General features: G+C 42.6%; 1 protein-coding gene across 1 annotated transcript in view; it reads left to right on the top strand.

Moving 5' to 3' along the window:
- Nucleotides 1-5,906: 5,906 nt before the first annotated feature.
- ABL2 (ABL proto-oncogene 2, non-receptor tyrosine kinase) overlaps nucleotides 5,907-20,622 on the top strand; it is a 403,452-nt gene continuing 388,736 nt past the window's right edge. Inside the window, exon 1 of the mRNA XM_086955801.1 lies at nucleotides 5,907-6,199. Coding sequence (XP_086811927.1) covers nucleotides 6,034-6,199 — 166 coding nt within the window. The 5' untranslated portion in view covers nucleotides 5,907-6,033. The remainder of the gene's footprint in view (nucleotides 6,200-20,622) is intronic.

Below are 20,622 nucleotides of genomic sequence, written 5' to 3'. Positions count from 1 at the left end.
GGCCATACAAAATCTTGCGAATAACATCAGCATAATAATAAAACCAGCTGACAAGGGGGGCAACATTGTCATCCAAGACACAAGAGATTATATACTGGAAGCAGAACGCCAACTAAACATACCTCAAAATTACAGTAAACTAACATCGAATCCTATGACAAAAATGATGTCCGAACTACATGGTAACCTAAAGACCTGGCATACCAAAGGACTGATCAATGAGGATGAAATGAAATATATGATCACGGAATTCCCAATTACCCCGTGCATATACTTCCTGCCAAAGATCCATAAAACTCTGATCAACCCGCCCGGCAGACCTATCGTTTCCTCCTGTGATTCATTATATGAAAAAGTATCGAGATATGTGGATACCTTTCTCGCACCCATTGCCCAGAGCATGCCTTCCTATCTGAAGGACACCGGTGATTTCTTAAGAATCCTCATGGACATCTCGTGGAACCCAGGCTATCTTTTGGTGACAATAGACGCTGTATCTCTATATACATCAATAAGACATGATGTGGGAATAAAAGCATGTAAATATTTCTTACAACAACGTAGCATTAAAGAAATAGAACACACCACCATGCTCTTACAGATGATACAGCTCTGTCTTACTAACAACATCTTTCTTTTCAACAACACCCTATACAGGCAAGAGTGCGGAACAGCCATGGGGATTTCTTTTTCTCCCAATTATGCAAATGTTACCATGGGATATTGGGAGAAGATGGTCGCCTGGAATACAACTGATCAAGAAGAACTGGACCGGATCATCTTATGGGTCAGATATATTGATGACCTCTTTCTGATTTGGAATGGAACTGACGAACAATTCCAAAAATTCTTTACAACTTTGAACCAGAATGAGGAAGGTCTACAGTTCACCTGTTCAACAAGCAGTGATGAGATCGACTTTCTGGACACCAAAGTATATGTTTCAGAAGGCAAACTGGAAACCACACTATTCAGAAAAAAAACTGCGACCAACAGTGTACTCCATGGCAATAGTTTCCACCCTAAATCATTACTCAAAAGTATTCCCTATGGAGAGTACATAAGATTGAAAAGAAATTGCTCCAAACCAGAGGAAGCCGAAAAAAAGATATGTGAAAGCCAAGTAAGATTCCTAGCAAGAGGATACAAGGACTATGTATTAAAAGACTGCAAAAAAAAGGCAGATGAAATCAGCAGAGCTGAAACGCTCATTGAAAAACAGAAACCCCCACAGGACAAAGATCCACCCAGATTTGTTACAACATACAACAAGGAAAGTGGCATCATTGCCAAGAAAATGAACAAATATTGGCATCTTATCAGCAGTGACCCTGATGTGGGACCCCTGGCGGGCAAACACCCATCTATAACGTACAAAAAAAACACGTCTTTGCAAAATCTGCTAGTAAAAAGCTTCTTCCAAGCAAAAGAACAACCCAAATGGTGGATGGAACAGAATGTCGGCTTTAAGCCATGCACAACGTGTAAAGCGTGCAAAATAGGCAGAAAAACAAAGACAGTGCGAGAACCAGATGGAAGAGAGATGCCCATCAAGCAATACATAACGTGCACATCAAAAAATGTGGTGTATGTTATAGAGTGTAAATGCGGTATGAAGTACATTGGGTCGACAACATGCATGCTGAAAAAAAGAATATTGGAGCATATACGAGCGGTGAAAAACAAGAACATGCTGTATGCCACCGCTAAACATTTGATTTCCTGCCAAAATGGGGATTGGAGAGCCATGAACTTTTTCGGACTGAAAATGCTGTCAAAAACAGAGAGAGGAGGAGACACTGTCCGTCTCTTGCGACAAATGGAATCCCGCTTCATTGTCCGTTTCCGAACGAAACAGCCTAAAGGCATGAACTTCGGAGAAGATCTCCACATACACCTGGAGTGATTATGAACTCAGCTTAATGTTTATAAAACACCTGGGTACTATACCCATTACAACTAAATCTAATTTGATTTCATGAAACATAGCAATTCCTGAGTGAACATAACTTAGGGCGCTTAGTACTATACTAGTGATGTCAACACACCAGTCCTTTTGTCTGTCTTCTATGTTAAAATAATTTTTTTTGCTAAAAACTACATATCCCATAATGCCACTTAATGGCTAACATGGGACAGTATATAATGTGAAAGCAAAGAGGGACTCACTAACCGTGAGAAAGGCCGTGAGGCTGAAACGCGTTGGTGGAGTGTTGTGAAATAAAGCAACTTTGAAAAAGTACCCAGTTGTGCTGCCCTTTTTGTACATTATTGAATTGGGGCTTTGATCCTGCCTTCGGGTACAGCACACGCTGGTGAGCGCTCTCGTGCGGAATGGATCGAATTCTGTGGATATATATATATATATATATATATATATATATATATATATATATATATATATATATATATATATATATATCCAAAGGAAAAGAAACCCAGGGAAAGATTACCCGAGCCCACACGATCAAGTTTGCAGGTAAGTTTATTTTGTAAGCTGCAGACGAGGACGACGCATTTTGACCTCGTCTTTGGTCTTGGTCAAATGACCTCAGCCTCCATTACAGGTATATTTAAAGGTAAAGTTTCCATTTATTCATATTTGCAGAAGGAAATATGTCCTTTTATTTTTATGTGAACGGGTCTTTTAAATTGCATGACTCTGTGTGCTTTTCCATTTCAGAAAATCAGTGAAGTATAAGCATAAGCCATTGTCTTAATATTAATAAATGATGTTGGTGTGTGTTCCTCTGAGGAAGCCAAGCTTAGAATGTTCCTGTCTTTGGAACATTTAAGGTCCTTTGCTTGAGTCTTTTCTAAGGACCATTCATTAGCTGAACTACTAATTGTATTGCTGTATTACCTAAAAATCATGTCATTTCTTATGCATAAGTCATTAATTAATCTGCAGTAAAGTATGTGTTTCCAGATATATCATATTAAATGTATTTTATGTACTAGAATTGTCATTGGTCTGTCTTGTAATATTGTTACTCCATCCCTGTTAGCCCAGTAGAAGTAAAGAATTATGAGTGGCTTCTGTCTCTGAAACATTATAAAAGATTTTTTTGTGATATGTGCCAGACTTTTTCCTGACTGGTAACTGTACAGGCTCTGCGATAGTCTGAAAATGTGATTTAAACTAAGACTTTTGCTTACTTACATAGAGAGCAGATTCTATGTAAGTCCTCTTGCTTAACAATATTTGGTTCTGGATGTTGACTTACATTGGAGGTTGTCCTTATGGTTATCCTCCTGCATTATATTGATTTACTATTGTGAGATTTATCGCTCATTCCCTAATACGGTAGCCTTCTGTAAAGACCTTAATGTTAAATAAACTGTATGGCTTTTGACTTTAAAATGGCCTTATGAATGTACCTCTATCGGCTTGGACTTGGTCTTCAAAGACTCATAAGGTCTAACGAAGACTCAGATAGTCCCAATCCTATGCATCGAACCTCTAATTATTTTTATTGGTGCAACGGCACATGTGTTAATAGGAGAATTGGACAAGCAGAAAATATTGCCAAGCACACATCCCTGCAGGGCTGGGTCTGCTTGTTGCTGTGTGAAAACGGGGTTGGTCAGGGTGGCTTTTCCTTTTCAGAGAAGGAGCTAGAGAGACCCTGAGGAGGCAATTCATGCTGAGGCAAGAGGGTTTCCTGTTCTCTGTAGGGCGTGCAATATAAAAACGCATAAATAAATAAATAAACAGGAGAGCAGGGGCGTCAGGAACACCCCGCTTTCGCAGCTACAGCATGGTGGAGATCTTGATGGGCCTCCTCTGTCTACAACTCAGCAGACAAAGGCTCGTAATGAATGCGAAAAGGTGGGTGGGTAAGTGAGGGAAAGGAGGAATGAATGGCTTGATGTGTGAGTAAAAGGGTGGATGGAGAGATGGCTGGATGAGTAAGAGAAAAGATGGATGTAAGGATGGGTGAGTGAAAGAAAGCATGGATGGATGAAAGGGTGGTTGGTGCTGTCGAAGGATTGATGGATGGGTGAAAGGGTGGATGATTGCATGAAAGGATGGATGGTTGAGTGAAAGGGGGATGGATGAGTGGATGTATGGGTGAATGGATGGATGTGTGGATGAATGAATGGGTGGATAGTTAAGTGAAAGGATGGATGGATGGATGGATGGATGGATGGATGGATGGATGGATGGATGATGGATGGATGGATGGATGGATGGGTGGGTGTGTGGGTGGATGTATGGGTGGATAGATAGATAGATGGATGCATGAGTGGGTGGTTGAGTGAAAAGATGGACAGATGGATGATTGTATGAATGGATGAGTGAAAGGGAGGATTAATGGATGGATTAGTGGAGTGGAAGTGTGGATGATGGATTAGTGAAAGGATGAATGGTTGGAGGGATAAATGGAGGGATGGATGAGTGAAAGGGTTGATGATGGATGGATGAATAGATGAATATGTTTGGTGGATATTCTTGAGGCTGGATGGGAAGGTTTGGACATGAGTGTTGTGATCCCCTGCTTTAGCAGCTACAGTGGTGGTGGCGTTATTTATGGGCCTCTACTGTCTGCAACCCAACAGATAAAGGCTCATAAATAATGTGTGTGGGTGGGTGAGTGAGTGAAAGGATGGATGGATAGATGTGTGAGTGAAAGGGTGGATCAATGGGTGAGTTAAAGGTGGATGGATGAATGAGTGAAAGTATAGGTGTAAGGCTGGATGAGTGAAAGAATGGGTGGATGACTGAAAGGATGGGGATCGATATGTGGAAGGAGGGATGGATGACTGGAAGGGTGGACAGAGAGATGGCGGAATAGGCTTGATGGATAGGTTTGGAGATGGATGGGCGGTCTTCGCCATTCTGTTGCATGGTGAAAGACTGAATGATGGATGAAAGAATGAATGGATAATAGAAAGTAAAGGTGAAATGGTGGCTATCAATGGGTGGATGGAAGGTTGAAAGGATGAATGCCTAAAAGCATGCATGGAAGAGTTAAGAGAGCTCGTCTGGAGAGGGTTGCGATGACTTCTGTTGCTTGCTTGGTGCCATAAAGCAGTGCTTAATTTGAGCCTGTGGTGTCCAATGCTCAGCACCGGCATTTGTCAACACCGGGACTTTTGACAGTCTGCCTTATGGTGGTGCTGTATAATTTTAATTTTCTGGCTATTCTCTTGAAGGGCAATAACAGACAGATGGTGAGAAGAGGGGAAACGAAAACGGAGCTCGCCCAGTCACCAGAACAAAAGAGGTCAAGTCAGTCTGCGAGTAAATGCACCCCATCAAATGTCTCTGCGATACCGAACTCAGAAGAGAAATTCTGTTCAAAACGAAGGCATCATCATATATAAAAATTGTATACGAAAACGAATTATGGGGATAACAAGCATACTTCTCAAGGCTTCCAAGCAGCAAGAAATAGGCTGAGCTATGCCAGTTGGGACTATTTATAGCTTAATCTGTTATGTCATTGTCAATGACGCATAACCATTTTGATGAAATCTGTTTTCCTACAGAACCTTTGTCTTTGTAGTTCTTTTTAGTGACACATTGGTTTATTACTGATGTACGATGGCTGCTGTTTTATTAAAGTGAGAAAGAGAATGTATAATCCGAATCCTCCAGTCCAGTCATTGAGTTCGCCCTGTTTCGCCGTTGCTCTTCACAATCATGGTCTCGAAGAGAGGCGGGCTGTGTTTTGAGTAACAGAAAAAACTGCATAACAATGTGGCAAATGCTAACATTGTTATTGTTTCTTTTGTCGGTGTTCTGTTAAACGCTTTAAGGGAGCGTGAATAATACCACTCAACGCTGCTCACTTTGACAGGAGGGATTGTGCTAAAATGGGGTCGGAGGGAGCGGATAGGGGGCGCTCTAGCCCACACCCTTCTTCCATTCCCATGGTCTGCGTGGGCGCTCTGGCTGCGTATCTCACTGGTTGTTGGCTAAAGATGGCGGCGGCCTGGGCTGCGGCGCCGCCTGAGGGAGATTGAGCGAAACCCGGTGCCAAGGCAGCGGGGATGTAAGCGGCCCGTGGGAACGCCTGGCCGGGGATGGGGCAGCAGGTGGGCCGCGGCGCCAGCGGAGAGCCCGGAGGAGGGCGAGGGGCCGCCAGTGACTGTGGAGCGGCGGGCGCGGCCCGGAGCGTTGGGGGAGCAGGCGGAGGGCGTCGGAGGGACCGCAGTAATGAGGCTGCCTTCAATATCTTCAGCCAGCACGGTAAGCCTGGTGAGCGGTGTCACGTTCGAGGTTGACGGGGTTCATAACGGAGTTCAAAGGACGTTTCATTTGGGAGGTCATAAGCATCATCTCGCATGAGGGAGATTTAGATATGACACGTCAAATGCGTTGTGTTTGGGGCTCAATTTTGGATTAAAGTAATTCGCATTTGGAGGACCAAGGACTTCTGATTACCAAAAGGCATCCCATTTCAGGTTAAAGCGCTTCACATTTTTAGGGTTACCATCTTAATATTGGGAATACAAGCTGAGCTTTCGTACCTACGGGCAAGGGCGTCCCCGTCTGTGTTTAAAGAACCCAATATCTCCGTTTTAAGTGGCTTCATGTTTGGTGTGAATGATATTGGGGCAAATTGGTACATTTTGGGTATTGATTTCACATCTGGCTAGATTGCTGAGGATCTTCACATCTGGAGGGTTCAAGGTCTTGTTTAGGGCTTAACAGACTCACATTTAAAGTTTAAAACTCCCTCTCTGGTTTCATTGACTGTTAGTGTGTAACTGTATTCGGCATTATGTGAGGCATACTATTTTGCTATACAATTCTACTCGGTAAAGTATTGAAAAAAAGCGATGGATGGACAGCTGGATTTAATCTTAGCCACTCAACTCGACATCAGATAAATCATAAATACAGAGGTTAAACCTTCAGTAGTTTTAGAATGGAGTATAGCATTTTAAAATACGTTAAAGTAGTATGGATTTTGGCTGCTACGCCGTGGGCACTCGGCAACGCGATCACAAAATTGCAAACATTCCCAAAGTAAATTGGCAGTTAAGTTCTCTTGCTCGTTAGTTTCAGTGAATCTGGCACAAGCATATCAACCTGGTAGCATATATTCTTTATTTGGCTCTGTATGTATACATGTAAATAATCATTGCTCATGTTGATAGTTTGCACTAAATAGCAATAACATTTGAGTCTAAGTTGTGCAACCGGCAACTTGCTTTTGGATTCTTTTTTTCTTCAGAGTAGTTCCACAATGTCCTGAATATCATGTTGTTGGAAAAGTAGTGTGCTTAATATACCCAATTTCCTAAGAGCGTTTCATTCTATTCTGTCTAAAAATAGTGGCAAGCACTGACAGGTTGTACATTTTAAGTGTGAATTGAGTTACATTTGGGGAAATTGGCTCACCCTCTGCGGATAGGATTTAAAGGCTTAACGTATGGTTCAAGATTTGTAAAGCGTGTGGCGGTCCGCATGCGTCCCAGCGCTGGTTGAGGAAAGGAAATATTCCACTGAGGCAGAGAAAGCATTTACATTAGTTCTTGAAGAGGCAGCTCTTAAGAGCCTTTTGAAACCTCAACTCATTATCAATTAACCAGATGGCCAAGGGGACTCGGTTCCAAAGCTTTGCTACATTGAAACTAAACCATCGTCCTCCATTTCTGGCTCTTCTGACCAAGGGGACGGTAGCCAAAAGAAGGTTAGAGAATCAGTTGCTTTTGTGTAGTGTACTGTAACGACCGGATTCTCAGACCAGATAGAATCAGCTCACCAGAGCACCACCAACCCAGCCGAAACGTAACCACCTCCCTCCTTAGGACCTATTTATAACAGGTATCTATGTCCCCTACCCAAGGATGGGAAATTAGCAATGTACATGCCTAAGTTTTCTACAATATCACACTCACACCAGCTAGTCTCGCGGCAACCCAGGCCCAGACTATTCTACCCTGGGGCAGTTCTGATTATTTACCATTACACACTGACCGCAACCAGTGCTCGCTCCAGCCACAATCCTGTGGATACAGGCATCAGTATCCCTCCTGATGCCCTCTCTATTTCCTCACAAGCCACAATCCTGTGGGTATAAACACCAGTATCCCCCCTGGTGCTATCTTACTTACTTTACAAGCCACAATCCTGTGGGTATACACACCAGTGTCCCCCCTGGTGCTCTCATTAACGCCGCCTCCCGACGACGATCACTTTCCTATGAATACCATTAGCTCTTCATGTTGGTGAATCTCTTGCTATTTACTAGAGGTATAATGCTACGATATTATGGATCACACAATGATAGCCGAATTAGATGATGTACAACTTATCCTCTACTTCAAGGGCTCCTCTCTCCCTCATTATTCAGCCACTGCTTACCTGATCGGGGGTTGCGTCCGTTCGCGAAACAGTACCTGACTAGAAGAACAGGTTACCTTTATTATATAAGAATAAGAGGCACATGCCGGTTCACTAAGAACTGGGGTACTTTATTTATCAGAACAACAATAGCAATATAACACTATACTATAACATATAGCCTGCAAAGGAAAATGAAAGGTTAGAATGTGCACGCTAATAAGAAAGAGTCGACGTCACCTTATTAATATGAAGTCTGGACTCAGCAGTCATCTGGGTTCCCTTCTCGTCTGTGCCTTGGCTCGTCTTAAGGTCACACCTCTGCAGTCACGGATACACGTCTGCACCGCTATGCTCTGTTTCCTTCGCCTCCCTCCAAGTCACTGGAACCTTCCTCTCATCAGCTGCTTTCTCTCTGGCTGTTCTGAACTACTCCTCTCTCAATCGCGGACCATCTTCACTTCTCGGCTTCGATCTTATAACTCAGTTTCAGCCACTCTGGTATTAGTTCCCTTAACTAACTGCTTCACTCTGTATGCTCTGATCTTAATGTCAAAGATCGCCAGCTGCTCCAGCTAAAATAACTTCAATCTTTCTAAGAGAGTATCAGCTTCTCGATCTTTCTCGGACTTTAAAATGGCGACTGTCTGCCCTGAAATAATTAATGGCATTGATGCTAACGTCTAGCTGCCGCCTACAAACTGACTAACTCACTGCCTCATGCTTTCACTAGTATGGAAGCTTGTTCCTTCATGGAAAGTTACGGCCAGTAACCTGCCGCCCACCAAATTCTTGTACCTCCCCGTACCAAGGACACGTTCCCAGCCGGCCGGCCTGATGTTGTGTCTTCGGAATGGAGAAAATACAGTCTTTCGATAAGGGCCAGCCTGAGCCGGTTCTCCCCAAGCGAACAACACCTCGTAACTAAAACATTACATTTGACCTAGAAGCATCTCAAGCTGCCGGGGCAGAAAGAAAGATGGAGTCTCTCCCGTTTGAGGCCTACAGGGCCCGAAATAAGCATAACTCCATAGAAGGTATACTAACACTCTTACAAAAGGACGGATTATCACTAATACTAATGAATCTATCCCCTAACATAAGTTTATAAGCCCTGATCTAAGGAAAAGGGTACGGAATTATATCAACACGCCTTGTGAATAGGCTCTATTTACGGTTCTAATCCTTCCACTAGAATGATAGTAGACTGAAGTCACCTCCAATCACCTTCCCTCAAGGAAGGGCCGAAAAAGTCGGTCAGAACATGTACTCAGATACTCTAGCCTTCAATTGGCTACCTATGTGATAGAACTTCACAGTTCATTTTTGGAAGATAAAGAACTTTATATCTGGGTTGTGGGTCTCGCAGCTCGGGATCCTTTTACAGTTTTCGCGCATCAGTCTAGTATTAAATGGATGGATTCACACCTGGAGGTGGTAATGACTTAACATCAATAGTCATGAAACTTATATACTTGTCGGCTGCTGCATGCAATCATCCAATACATTTGTAGCATAGGAGTCCTGGCTTTGTATCTAGAAGAAAAGGGCATAAAGAGTTTCTCGAATGGGGACACAAGTGATAAATGAGTTGTGGTATGGCTGAAGAGCTCAACCAAGGCAAAGGCTAAAGGGTTTTGCTTTTTCTTTTAATGATATCTGAGCAGTATACAGTAAACTATTTCTCATCTGGAGAGAGTAGTACAGAACTTAACATCTGCGTTGACAGGGGTGGTGAAATTATGACTTCATTATGAGTCTGTTGACTTACTGCAGAGAAGGGTAATGGCTTATCACTATCACCCCTCTCCCAGTTGTTATTAGAATACAGGGGTGTGGAAATTAATAAAATATCCACTTGCCCATGGGGCAGGTTGCTTCATAAATCTATTTGTCCTGTAACAAAATCCACTTGTCCCTTTGGTGCCATGTAGTGCAGCGTCAAATTATGGCAGCATTCTCATTATATTAGAGCTCTGATATAGCCTCTCTGATTCTGCCAGGGCTCATACCATAGTAGTGTTTCATTACTTGCAAACCCCTTATGCTGCCACGTTTTCGCAGATCTACATACTGGGGCTGAAGGTAGTGGTAAGCAATAGTTCCAGGGTTAGAATGCCCCTTTGAGTCTGTGCAAACCTACTAACTTGCATGTTAGAAGGGTTTTCAGCGTCTCTTCTCTAATCTGTTCCCATACTGGGAAATGTTGGCAATTTACCCCTGACAATGGCAATTGTAAACCTTCTTCCAGAGTTGGAAAAAAGCGGTTGGAGGGAAAGTGAACTTGCAACCACTCAGATTTTCGCATGAGCAAATCTACACATGCACATTTGCTCATGCTAAAATGCAGTTCACTAAATGAAGCCTTTGACATGGACATCCCACGCTTCCCTGCGTACATCCTGCTAGGCCTCCCCAACCGCTTGGCTTTTCCCTTGCGCTCCATGAGAGGGAGCCCTGAATGCTGCACGTCTAGAGTTGTTGGTTCACATGGGTTCATAGAAAGTCCCGGACCACTCTGCTTGGCTTAGACGATTGTGGATGGTGTTGGGCATGGAACGACTATCGTTGGTGGCAGACAACAAATCAGACGCATACCTGGAACTTTGGGCTCCTGTTATAACTATCCTCAGTAAGTAGTCAAAGAAGTGATCTACCCCAAACTCTTACAAATCTTCCGACTCGCAGAGGCAGGCTACAACCCTAAGCCACAGTAGATTTGACGAGGAATCAACAGGAGTCCCACGGGAGCTTCAACATAGGTCTAATGCAGGGTGCAGAGAAGACTGGGGGAAGAGAGAGGGGGTATTGTTTTCTTACGGGTACTTTTTGTATCTTTTTATCCTTTTGTCCTCTCTACGTCCTTCTATGGCAGTTTGTCATGTTACAAGTTTGATTAAGTGATGTATTTTTCTCTTGCATTACATGAGACACCGCTCAAGAAGACTACGATAAGAAAGCACATTTCTTGATAAGTAGCCTATTGTAGCCCTCTGCCTGCCCCTGGGTGGTTGGCATTCAGCTTTGTCAATCTCATACGGTCACTGATCCCAATGTCGGCTACTGACTCTATATCTCAGAAAATATTTTAGATGCTGTGCTTATGTATAAACAAATAAAACGTTATTCCATTAAATGCAGTTAACAAACATTTTCTAGGAGTACTATTTCTTGTCCTACTTTTGTAAATTCTTGGGAATTCATGAAAGCTGTATAGCTGCACTTAATGCAAGGACATACAATGGATGCGCTTTTGAGACTTTCTTTATTAATTGGGCCCCTAATTTGGTCTGGCGTTTACCGTGGCCTTATGAATTTATTAAAATTCTGTCTCTCTCGCTGTATTGTGTGGCTTCACTGTGAGGGACAGCATTGTGCTCTTTCACAAGGAGTATATTGGTACACAAAGTAGTTTTATTCAATGCCAGTAACTACTGTGGCAGTGTGTGCTTTTTGAAACCGAAAGCAACTTTTGCCAATGGCCCGGCAGCTCCCACACCAATAAGGTTATACAAAAATAATGCCACAGCAAGTTTCACGTTGACCAAACTAAAAAGCTGACCACCAATGCCAGACATGGCTTTGCCAATGCTTATTTATTTTTTGTTTCCCATAATCTTATTGTAACTGGTAACACTGATTTTCCATTATGAATATTTTTGGGAAATACTAGCATGCATCAACACATTACTAAATGATGCTGCAAAGATATGGTACTCCACATTTTACAGTGGTTTTGCAAATTGTTGTTTTTCCTGCTTTCATTTTTTTATTAACATTTTATTTTGAAAGCAAAGAATCATCAGTCTTGCTTTCAAGCTTCTGAAAATATTTGCATCAAATCAGAGAGCATTCTGGGAGCATTATACTTAGCCTCCTATTGCTAAACGTTGAAAACGTGTGTACACATTTTTATACTGGAACCACTGTCAGTAGTGCAGTCAGAGCTTACAACATTTACTTAGAGCGCTTACCCTAATAGTAAAGGCTTTCAATGAATGAACGGTAAATACAAGTTTGAATAACATTAACATATGGACATAAATATAACCATAACTGCAGACAGTGTCCTTCCCTGATTCATAATGTGGTACTGCAAACGAGCTCCCAAAGGGTTTGTGTTGCAGGGGGTTGGGCCTACTTGTCTCAAGGACAAAATACTCATGAAAACGTATTGCCCTTGACCCCCAAGCAATATGTCCTAGGCGTCGGGCTATAGGAATTACACATCCCTGGAATAGTAATACCTTGTGATTGATTTTACTGAAGACTGCTGTTAGGTAGTGATTGAGGTGAACGGTGTTTGTGTTAACATGTTGGTTTGTTCATTAACACATTATCCAGTATCATGCAGGAAGGAGGAGGCAAACTTCGCCTCCTGTTGAAAGACACAAGGAAGGGTGAGGTCAGTCTCAGTCTTTCTTTATTCTGTTATCATACACAATTATAAAGTGACACATATATACAAAAGACGACTGTCCATATAGGGTCACTAACATTTGTCAGAGTCTTCCCCACTCAGGCTCTTAGTGGTAAAGTCTAAGATTTAGGTCCTGATTACGAGTTGCTCTTAATATTCTGACCCATGCGTTAACCCCGGAATAAGCATGGGTTGGAATTACGTGTTCAAAGGTATTTAACGCACCTGATATATATTGGAATGCGTTAAATAACTCCGCATTAGTTATATTTCGGCAGGTCAAACCTGCCAAAATGTAGCAACTTTCATTATTTACTGTATCAAGCAGATTTTCCTCTGTTAAACATAAAAATTATCACATTATTCGCCATAAACTCGTAATAGGTTTTATTTATTGTACCCGATCAAATAACATGCCCAGCAGTATTGTTTTTTTCCAGGGATCATCAATAATGCCTCAACTTGCAATCAGGCTCTAAGGGGATGATTACGAGTTTCGGCGGTGCAGGCAGTACTCCACCGCCGTGCCCACGCACCGCAGACACTCGTCGCCTGCCTACAGAGTACAAGTTATTTGTTGTCTTGCCAGCGGCGTGTTATTCCATGGGTGGTGCCTCTTTCAAAGGCTCTGGTGCCTCTGAAAAAGGCTCCGCGGTGAGAATGCTTCACAAGGTTCTTGCACGTCATGGACTGAAAAGTGCATGCCGTGCAGCTACTTCTGTGCATGCACACAGGGGGGCACATGATATGCCCCCCTGTATGCATACATAAGTGGAGGAGGCACAAGGGGAACCGCCATGAAAATCCTGTCCGAGAGGAAACTAGTAATATGCTTGGTGGGACCACAGCAGCCCCGCCAAACATATTGCGGCCTCTGACCGCTGCTCCACCACCAGGGAACTGCGGTTCCTTGTTGGCGTTGACGGTCCGACCTCCCAAGTTGTAATGGGGCGGTCAGTGCGGCAGTGGCTGGATTGCCACGGTCACACCACCAGTCTGGCAGTCCTCGGACTGCCAAACTTGTAATTTGGCCCTAAGTGTCTGCCAATCTAGACAGCCCTATGTGCCTTCAGTTGTACGCTTAGGAAACACTGTTCATTTGATTTACATGGCATTTTAAATTACCTGGAGACTATTAAAGTGGTGATTTGATACATGATATTCAGAGATCTCCACAATGTATTGATGGCACATAGGCAATGTTAGCCAGAGCCATCCAGTCTACCTGCTTCATCACCCTATATTTTCAGATCTTGTGGCATGCACGTCCTAAAGTTTGGAGGTCTCTTGAACAGCAGGCAACTTTTAGAAATTGCTTGAGGGATTTCAGATTGCAATACAGTAATGAAATTAAAGGTTCTGCGAGCATTGATATTGTAACGGTGCATGGTTATGGTTATCGAAGAATGTGTACAGGGCATCAAAGTGTAACTGGATTCAATACAGAGTGACAGGAAAAAGAACTCCAACATACGCAATTCAGAGTTTGACTGGTGAGAATGGTGAATATCATGAGGGTTTGGTTGTATTGTGCCTCAAATCTGCACATTTCCTTCATTATAATCAGCTTTTTCCACACAGATCACTCTGGATCGCACATGGAGGAAATTGTACTTGGAAAACCCCCAAGTAGTGCAGTAGGTTCACACTACTCAAAATCCAGGGTGTTTATATTTTAAGAACAGGTTTATAAAAATACTTACAAAACCAAAGGGGATGACGGACGGAGTGTTGAACAATGCACGCACTCACCCCCAGTTAACTGATCTGGGTTCAATCCATCATCATTCTTTAGCGCACTCGCCACCCCAGTTCAGGCATGGCCATATGCAAATCAGTCTGACCCTGTACCTCATGGGAACAGTCCAGCCCGAACTGCCAAGCCATGTCTTCCCTGGACCGGAAATAAGCACCCTGGGACCGGTTTCTGGCTAATCAGCCGTCATCAGCCAGGCAAGCTTGAATCCAGTGGCAAAGTGAGCAAGGGACCCACATCTGGGCACACCCTGCCAACTTAGGGCGAACAATGCAAAACCAAAGGGTTTTGCCTTATAAAAATACTTCACTTGAATTTAGACTTGCGCTGTCACTGTTCCTTGGTGCAAAATAATTATTCTAAATGATCTGGTCTGCACATAAACAGATGAAAATTTGAGTGAGTTTGGGAGATTGTTGCATGTCCCACCTCTTAATGTGTGGAAGGTTAAAAGGGACAGTGCAGAAATACTATTTCTTGTAGGTAGATTCACACCACTGTTTATATTCAATATGAAAAATCCTAAAACTGTATCCCTGTGCATTCTGTTTGTTGGATTTGACCCAGTCATTGGACCTACTGAAACTCATTACGACTCCTCCACATGCTAAAACTGTTCTCATGAGCTCATTTGTTAATGGAGCCATTGTTGCTATTGCAGCCACTGTTATTTTACCTTTGTGGCTCTGCAGTCTTTGAAATGCTGTCTAAGAATTTGGACAGGGCAGCTGATTCTAATAAAGCAAGACATCATATTTTTTGTAGCGAAAAGTACTACAATGTTCCAGCACTGTATATAACAGATGTTCTCATTCCCAGCGTAAATAATTCAAATGGAAATGTGTTACCCTTCAAAGGCTTAACCCGTTAAGCGCGCTGCAAACATTCCGCCCCAGTGTGGACGTTCGATTGCGCTAACGGGATTCGGACGTCCAACGGTCGTGCACAGCACTAGCGAGGTAGTGCATGCGACAACCGTTGGACGTTCGAAGCACTGAAAGGGTTAAAAGCCAAGCACATGTTCGAGGCAAAATAGTGTCATCATTGTTTTCAAGTTACATTTATTTTCTCTGCTATGTTATTGTGTGTACTGCAGATACAATGCCAATGCTTTTCGATAGAACATTGTCTGCTTCTTGTAATGACTTGTTGAGGAATTACAAGTGTTTTTAGGTCTTGTCCATATATCTTTTAGCAGTCTGTTGTGTAAAGACCCTTCGTGGTCCATACCTAAAACCTAGAGTGGTCTTTGTGCCAGCCCATTGGTTAGTTTTTTTGCTTGCTACATATTCAGTGTCTTTCCTTACTCCTCTCTGTTTGTCATTCCCCCAGAGCTTAACTTTTTAGGTTTCGCCTAAGTGAAAGCTGCGCACTGTGCAGCTTTTCGCGCAGGCGGAAACCTAATGAGAATAACTATGTGGCTTGGGAATCCGCCCTCTGTTCCATTGGCTAGCTCCATAAATGGAGGCTATCCATTGGAACAGAGATCTGTCCGTCATGGCCGGACCAGATTTGTGGGCGTTCCCGCGATTTCTTCCCTCCGCAAAGTCATGCGGCCGTGTGCGGGGTTTATTTTTTTTTTTGGCGTCCAGGTTTGTTTTGGCCATTCCGCGGCCGCCGGCCGCAGTCCAGGTGAGTGCTTGTTTTTCCTTGTTTTGCTCTGCTGCGTGTGAACGTCCTGTCAGGAGTGGTTGGGCTCGCGCTGCTGACTGTCATTCAACTTCAACGATTCAAACCTGCAGGGAGCGGTTCGCTTCTCTGTGAGGTGAAGGGGGATCTGGCACGGAGGGCTAGAAGGACTTCACGGAAAGGGCTCCGTGAGGTGGCGTGAGACTTGGCTTGGAGGCGTTTCCATTCTCGGAAAGGGAAAGCCCTCCACGTGAAGAAGTGTGGGTCGGCTTGGAGGGCAGGCAAGGTTTCGATTTAGGAAAGGTCCTCCTTCAGGTACTTTGGAGGCTAGGCACAAAAGAGTTGAAAGACTTCTGTTTTCCCGTGATGTAACTTGCTTCTCCGCACGGCGTTGCAGGGGGATTTGCGTCTCGGAAAGGCCTCCTTTGTGAGGCAAGGCTTCGAAGGTTTCGATGTATAGAAAAAGCCCCATGTGGTGAAGGCGCGGCTTGGCGAAGGTGTAGGAGGATGGTCGTGTTGTCAGATTGACATCGGCAGCATCGTTGACCTGTCAGGCTGTTCCCATATTGAGACTAAGTCAGTGCATTTTTTGCCCAGGTGTCCTCTCGATTTATGGGTGGAAAACCTAAACCGTCCCTAAAAGATAAGGTATTGGTGGCGACTGTAAATTGTTATGAGGTGGAGCTGAACAAATCGCCAACAAGTTATTTGCTGTGAATTTCCATGGAAAAAAAACTTCTTGAAATGCTCAAAAAGATCCTGAACCCAACCCTTCGAAACACTGAATGCTCATAAGAGTGGCAAATACTACGGAACCCTCGCTTTCCCTACTCCATGAGGTTATACAGGAGGACGGGACACTGCAGGCTCGAGACGGATAGCTAGCTCAGCTCGAAGACGTCCTGGAACCTCGAGCCTAAAACGAGCCGGGTCTTCATTTGGTGTCTGCTGTCCTCCTTGCTCACACCAGTCACAATTTTCAAGAAAGTCTTATATCACCATGGTTTAAGATCTAATACGTAGTACTTCGTGTAGTGGCGCCTCAAGCAATTAAAGATGGTACAAACAGTTGATGTGAAATGGGAGAGAGAAAGAATACTATTCTAGTGTCATAACTGCACAGCCAGGAAACCCTGGCTTGAGCAATTTGGGTAATCATTGGTATTTTCTTTATTCATCATCGTCATAACTTTATTTTGATCACGAGGATCTTAAAAAGTGCATTGAAAAAACAGTTAAAAATACCATAAAAATGAGCCATAAAAAGGATCCATCTCTTCCATATATACAATTAAAATGCAATAAAAATTATGATACAATACATTTAGAGCATTTGATTCATAGAGCTAACAGAAATTTTGCTAAGCCAAAGACTATTACTCTACGGATGTTTCTAGAAATAATTATCAGCACATCAAGGTAGTGGCCACTACTGATAAGCCTGCACTAGGGGATTATCCACTTTCCCCTCAAGTTCTTGTAATGGGGACAGAAAAATAAATGCCACTCCATGCACTGATACAGTCTAATGCTCTAAAGTGAAATATTCCTGCATATTTAATTCATACCTTTTACATTTTTTTAACGTATTTATCATACTTTTGTGCAATTTACATGCCAAATAATTTGTCAGCACATGTTATGGCTTCTAGAACCAAGCCAGACTCTGTTCAGTTCTCCCTGTGCATTATCTGGCTCACACCAAGCAGTGCGGAGCTCGCTTAGTAGCTTGCACCCGATCCTCTGCCCCCCCCCCCCTCTCCTACTGGCACCAATCAGAAATACTTTTACAGTATAGGTTCTCTGGTCTGATCTTCGGTACACCCCATGCTTTCATCAATGTTTTAATTAGCATCAGCGATCTGTGAGTCTTCGTATGTTTCCCATTTCAGAAGAAAGTGGTCCTAAATGATGCATCAAAGGCTAGATGTGTAACAATATATGCAAAAAGGAAGGGGTATCCCCGACTAGAGTTCCTAATTCGGGATAAACACAGTGTTTGAAAAGACAGAGTAATTAGGAACTGGTTTAACTAAAGGACAAGACCTGACATGAGACAGCAATAACTATAGGTGAACAACGTGCATGGTACAAAAATATATAAGTTTTATTTTATTAAGTTAGAGCGGTTTCTTTGTGGTTAAAATACAATTTTTTTTTCTGTTTTATGTTTTTCTGTGTGTATGCCTCCACTATACATGTGATTGTAAATCTACATATATACAATAATATACAATTTTGTTTACGGTACAGTTCAATACATTTCAAAGACATTCATTATTTAGGAACTGTATGGAAGCTTATTTAGACACACTGATCGTTGTAATTTAAAAACATGGCTAAATGTAACAACTACGCGCGTTTCGGCTGAGGGCCTTCATCAGGAAGCCATGCAAATATCCAAATGAACCTGTGGTAGAGGTTCCGCTTGCCTTTCTGAGGTGGGATTTTCTGATGTCTGTGGATCCGGCCAAGGTTGGGAGCTGTCAAATTAGTCCTACGTAGATGGATGAGCTGCAAGCTACTGTGCGGATGCCGTCATCGAGGGAAATGATACGGAAAAGGTCTGTTAAATTATGTCCGCTTGCCTTCCAATCTGGGGTCTGTAGGCGTCTCTAGGAACGCTGGCATTTACGGGACGGATGCCGTCAGGGCGGTACTGACACGGAAGGAATCTGATACAGAGTTTCTGCTTGCCTTCCGATAGGGGAGTCTGTCGACGTCTCTATGAATGAGACCAGGTCTAACTTAATAAAATAAAACTTAGATGTGTAACAATGTCATTGTTTTCCCCTTTCAAACATATATTCCCACATTATTAGTGTGACACATAAACTGTTTTAAATGTCCTCAAAAGAACCATGGTTCGTATGACCTTTTTAGTTGCAAAAGTTTCAAAGAAGATTGCTTTTAAAGCGGAAGACTTTTCACTCATATTAAAATAGAATGTATTAAACGTGTGTATGATGCATCAACTCTTTTGATTTTACATGTGTTGCACTTTTTAAATTTGAAGTTGATTTTGAGCCGATTTACATCTAGCTCTTTTGTTTCACCTTCACACAGTCACTGGCTGCTTTGTAGAAGGCCGACATAACATTTTTGTTCTGCTGGCATAATCTGACATACTTTTGATAAACTCATGTTGCACCTGTTATGAAATTTCTGAAGTTATGCAATTGCGCCACATTGTTAATATGCCCCTTGATTTTACCTAAAATTTGTAGTAAGGGCCCTAGATGAATATTTATCCCTTGGTATAATGTATACTTTGAGTTTCTTACCCCAAATATAGGCCTTTATAGTGGAAGACATGGCATGATTTATGTGCCTTATTTATAGGTTTTGGTGCATTGATGCATTGATGATGTTGCGTTTATGTATAATGCTTAGAGTTCAGAAATCGAACTAGTGTTTTAATAATGCCAATCTAGATTTTTTTTTTAGTAAGTGTGCAGCATGATTCGGTTTTAGTTTTCCTATTATTTGCATGCAACAAATTATTTAGGAGTTTGTTGAGCATAATTGTGTTTTGGCCCTGCACGACATTCACTCTTGCCTTTTTTTAAGCTTTCTGAAGCTATTGGCATTGTAAATGACAATGCCATGTATTTATTTATTTTCAAAACAAACACATAAATAAAATTTTTGTCATTTACCATGCCAATAGCTCAAACTTTTCAAAAGGCGAAACCATTGCATTTTAAATGCTTGTTTAACATTCTTGTTGGAATGACTTGTCCTTTGACTGCTCACATTCCGAGGACTTTTTTTCTCATTTTCGTTTTGCACCCCTTGAGAATTCATGTGTTTTCTTTCTTTCTCCCTTGTATCTTTGCCCCCCTCCCCCCCCCCCCCCCCCCCCCCCCCCCCCGCCCGTTAGAATACTGCCTCTTTGCTCCTAACCCTTCTCAGCTGGTCTGTAAAAAGCTAGCTCAGCTATACGTATATATTTGCCAAGATATGACTAAAGAGCAGACTGCAGGGGTTGTTTTTGTCTCCTCTCCTGCATTCCAAATATTGCATGAAAACAAGGGCTTCGGCACACAAAGACTTTGATGGCTCTTGGGGAGGGGCCAATGGCTGCACTCTTAGCTGGTGTTTGAGGCAGAAGTTGTTGCTGAAAAGATGTCTCTTCTGCAGGCCCATTAATCTGCTCCTTGATTAGTTGCAGAGGACCAAACGCTTGAGCATTTGTTTCAGTTCTGATGACCATGGAAAGTCAATTTTTTCATTGGGGAGCATTTTCTTTTCAATTTGGACTCTTATTCTTTGTAAATTCTACTTAGTTTCCTGAATGAAAAGTATTTGAAAAATAAAGTGTGAATTGAGTGTATAGTGTTGAGATACCCTAAGACATACTGCTTTTCTTCCCCTATTTTTGTTTGTGTTTTTAAAAAAAACCTTTTAAAAAGGTTTTTTAAACGAGCATTGGGAAAACGAGTTGTGTGGCACTCAGATTACTAATGCAGGACCTATTGGTTTTGACAATGCTTGTATACACGTTGGGTTCCT

Source organism: Lissotriton vulgaris, chromosome 1_1 (assembly GCF_964263255.1).
Source record: "Lissotriton vulgaris chromosome 1_1, aLisVul1.2, whole genome shotgun sequence".
Lineage (NCBI taxonomy): Eukaryota > Metazoa > Chordata > Amphibia > Caudata > Salamandridae > Lissotriton > Lissotriton vulgaris.
The sequence above is the reverse complement of the archived record's forward strand: the minus strand, read 5'-3'. Positions and strand labels throughout refer to the sequence as shown.